Below are 3994 nucleotides of genomic sequence, written 5' to 3'. Positions count from 1 at the left end.
ATCTTTTATATGCTTTTTATCTTCCTCAAATAACGTAAATAATAAGATAAAATCATTATCTAAGTTTTGAAAAATCATTATCAGCCATGGTATACTTCTTCCGTCCACAACAAACTTCATTAACTTTAACTAACTTTTTAGCAAAAGTAGCAACATTTATAACACCAAATTAATATGGCTAGGCTCTTGATATGTAGTTCAATAATAGTATAGTACTAGTTTGATCTCACTTACTATTTTTGTGTATAAATCTAGTCAATTTTAAAAATATTAAACTTCTAAAAATCGTACACATTCGCGATCCGCGGACGGATGGAGTACGTGCATGCCCTAATCCAATTTTCCGTACAGTTCGTACCACTTAAACAAAGCTGAAAGCCGGTCGTCACGTCTCGGCCAGTACTCTGAAGAAAACGAGCAAGGAATCTTGCAAATTAACGGAAAAAAAAGGAGAGAGGAACTACCCATTCATTTCCATAGTTCTCTTCCGATCTCGGCGGCGGCGGCGGCGGCGCCGAGGAGATGGCCGGCCGGCGAGAGGCTCCTCTGATGCGCGGCGGCGGGGCCAGCGGGCAGCCGCTGTCGCGCGGGTCCCGCATCGCGGCGGCGGTGGCCGTCGGCGTTACTCTCGGCTGCGTCTGCGCGTTCATCTACCCCGAAGGCCTCATCTCCCGCTCCCCCGACTCCGCAATCCATTGGCCTCGCCGGGTAACCTATTTATCCCTTGTTCCTCGCCTGTTCGTTTCGTTGTATGGGAGAGAAAGGGAGACGACTTATTAGTCTTGTGGTTTATCGTGGTTGAAGGTTTACCAGTCTTTGATCCTCTTGTTGTGAGATCAATCATATACGATTCTTGTCGGACGAATGCAACAGTGTAACTGCAGTTGATGAATCTTAGAATCGAAATCAACCAGGTATGCGTGAGAACTATGAAGTGTTAGGGAATTTGGGATGGCGTGTATTTTCCGTTTGGACCAACTGTGAGCACACTGTTGGAGAATGCTTAGAAAACGGGTGATATGAAATCAGTTGCCTAGATAAGCATAAAACATTGTCATAACCTCAAAATGGATAAGGGGGGCGCTCAGAAGTTGATTATTGTAGTGGAAGAAGGCAAGGTTTGCATTTTGCTCTGTTTTTCAGGTTTCTGCTGTACTTTGTGATTACACAAGGATGTAGTTATGCTGTTTATTACATCTGGTAAAGTAGTTGGTACTCAGTAGAATCATTGGACTCTTGTATTGTTTTCAGCGATGTTTGCAGCAGGTGCTGCTAGATTGGGTAGCAAATCATCACCTTTGCACAATCACTAGCATGTTTTGCAATTCCTGCAACCAGTAGCTTGTTCACGTGTTATGTTTAGCAGCACATGTATTCATTATTTTATCTTTGAATGAGCAAACAGTACTTTTGAGCACTTGCTGTCAGGTTTTGGTGCCATAGCTGGCATATATTCAAGGTCCTAACAGTAAGCTGAATCAAAGAAGTATGTGGAAATGAATTTGACCAAAACATAAAGCAGACACACAACTTGTTAGCAATGGGGAGGGGAAATTGCAAACAACCTTAGAAGATAGAGAACAAAACTGTGAACTTAAACTTCTAGGTGATTTGATAGTTCTCACTATCTACACTCTACTCTGTAAAAGCCTCCTCCATGTAGTCTGAGCTTTCACCTTCAGATTATTTTCCTTGTGCTTTTGCTCTCACGTAATTCTAAAATACTGGTTATTTTAGTTGTTATATTTGCTACTATTCCTACTTCATGTGTTTCAAAGAAAAAAAAACCTTTGTCAGTCTTGATATTAATTTGATGGAACATGTTGTATTTAAACAAATTCTTTGTGTCTAAAACCATTGACTTTTGGGGTCTTTTCTTGCTGTAAGATAGTCATTTATCCTGTCATAGGCCTTTATGGTGCAGTTATTTGGTTCATAACTTCATATGCAGTGGTACAACATAAGATAGTCATTTTCTTGAGTATCCTGCACATCTATGTTGAAAGCCAGATCATAATTTTCAGTTGGATTTTATACATTTAGATATGCTTCAGCTGGCTTAGACATTTACATATCTCTTGTGGATTGTTTAATAACTGTTGTAACCGTAGGTGCATTTTGCTGAAGAATATTTTGCTTGCATAACGTGCTGCTCTTACAACGTTGTTTCCTATCTTTATGTTAGGTTGACTCAGTTGCTTGCAAGACACCTAAGGAAGTTGCTAACGTGAAGTCACAGTTGGCATCATTGGAGAGAAAAAATGCTGAGTTCAGGAAGCAGATAGATGAACTCTCGATGAAGCTTCAATTGGCTGGACAAGGAAAAAATCAGGCTTTTTATAGTGCTGGTCCTTTTGGTACTGTGAAGGCTCTTAGAACAAATCCAACAGTTATGCCTGATGAATCTATCAATCCCAGATTGGCCAAGATATTGCAACAGGTTGCAGTAAAGAAAGAACTGATCGTTGCAGTGGCAAACTCTAATGTGAAAGAGACGCTTGAGATGTGGTTTACTAACATCAAACGAGTTGGAATTTCAAATTACTTAGTTGTTGCATTAGATGACAATGTAGAAGACTTTTGCAAGTCCAAAGAAGTCCCAGTTTACCGGCGGGATCCAGATGAAGGCATTGATAGCATAGGGAAGACAGGTGGAAACCATGCTGTTTCTGCTCTGAAATTTCGCATATTGAGGGAATTCTTGCAGCTTGGTTACAGTGTTCTCCTCTCTGATATTGATATCATGTTCTTCCAAAATCCCTTTGATCACCTTTACAGAGATTCTGATATAGAGTCCATGAGTGATGGCCACGACAATATGACAGCTTATGGTTTCAATGATGTTTTTGATGAGCCTTCGATGGGCTGGGCAAGATATGCACACACGATGCGTATATGGGTCTATAATTCTGGATTTTTCTTCATAAGGCCAACCATTCCTTCAGTTGAGCTTCTGGACAGGGTTGCGCGTCGACTCTCTCGTGAACCCAAATCTTGGGACCAGGCAGTTTTCAACGAGGAACTATTTTTCCCCTCACATCCTGGTTATGAAGGTCTCCATGCATCCAAAAGAACCATGGATATATATCTGTTTATGAACAGCAAAGTTCTCTTCAAGACTGTGAGGAAAGATGCTCAACTGCTGAAGTTGAAGCCAGTGATTGTTCATTTGAACTACCATCCTGATAAGGAGCAGCGGATGAAAGCAGTGATTGAATTTTATGTTAATGGAAAGCAGAATGCACTTGAGCATTTCCCTGATGGATCAGAATGATAAAAGCTTATGAGGGACAGGACATGACCATTCTCGTTATCCATGGTTTTTGAAACTCTAAATGGAAGCACATATTCGTAATTACTACAAAGAATACATCATCATTTTGGAATTGCTTGAGATGTCGACTCTGAATGAGGATCTAACCCCAATAGTTACGTAGTTGGTCACTTGAATGTCGTTCTCTATACCTTCAGGTACTTGATTGGGCTTAAACATTTATATGTCTGTAGTTAATAATGACTAGCAGTATCGTCTGTGCAGCATAGATTTATGGTTTTATATCTGCTATGAATCTCTGATGCATATTGAAATATACTTTACCACACAAAGAAAATGTACTCTTGTTGGTTGTTAACCAATGACAGCTATAATGACCATATTTGATTAATCTACACTGGCATAATCATTCCGCACCAGAATAACTGGATCAGTGAGGGATACTTTGGATTTTTTATGGACTACTGTGGAAGTTGTACTGTACTTCATAATGCGGGGGTTCATATAATCTCACATGTTTGTATATTTGACTACACGGTTTGTATGGTCAACCACAGTTTTAACATATACATATACATGCAGTTTTTTGGTGAAATAAAAAATATGCAGTTCAGGTATGTAAGATGTGCAGCAAAATTCTAACTTTCTGTGTGTACGATCAACTGATTAAATAAAATACGCAGTTCAGGAATCTAAGATGTGCAGCAAATTTCTAACTTT

At 39.8% G+C, this 3994-nt stretch overlaps 1 protein-coding gene across 1 annotated transcript; it reads left to right on the top strand.

The window, feature by feature from the left end:
• Window positions 1–522: 522 nt before the first annotated feature.
• On the top strand, window positions 523–3661 carry LOC124674110 (arabinosyltransferase RRA3-like). The gene is made up of 2 exons (XM_047210143.1): window positions 523–708; window positions 2186–3661. The coding sequence occupies exons 1-2, from the start codon at window positions 523–525 to the stop codon at window positions 3272–3274; spliced, it is 1275 nt and encodes a 424-aa protein (XP_047066099.1). The 3' UTR covers window positions 3275–3661.
• The last annotated feature ends 333 nt before the right edge of the window (window positions 3662–3994 follow it).

This window comes from Lolium rigidum, chromosome 7 (assembly GCF_022539505.1).
Source record: "Lolium rigidum isolate FL_2022 chromosome 7, APGP_CSIRO_Lrig_0.1, whole genome shotgun sequence".
In the NCBI taxonomy this organism is placed as follows: domain Eukaryota; kingdom Viridiplantae; phylum Streptophyta; class Magnoliopsida; order Poales; family Poaceae; genus Lolium; species Lolium rigidum.
The sequence above is the reverse complement of the archived record's forward strand: the minus strand, read 5'-3'. Positions and strand labels throughout refer to the sequence as shown.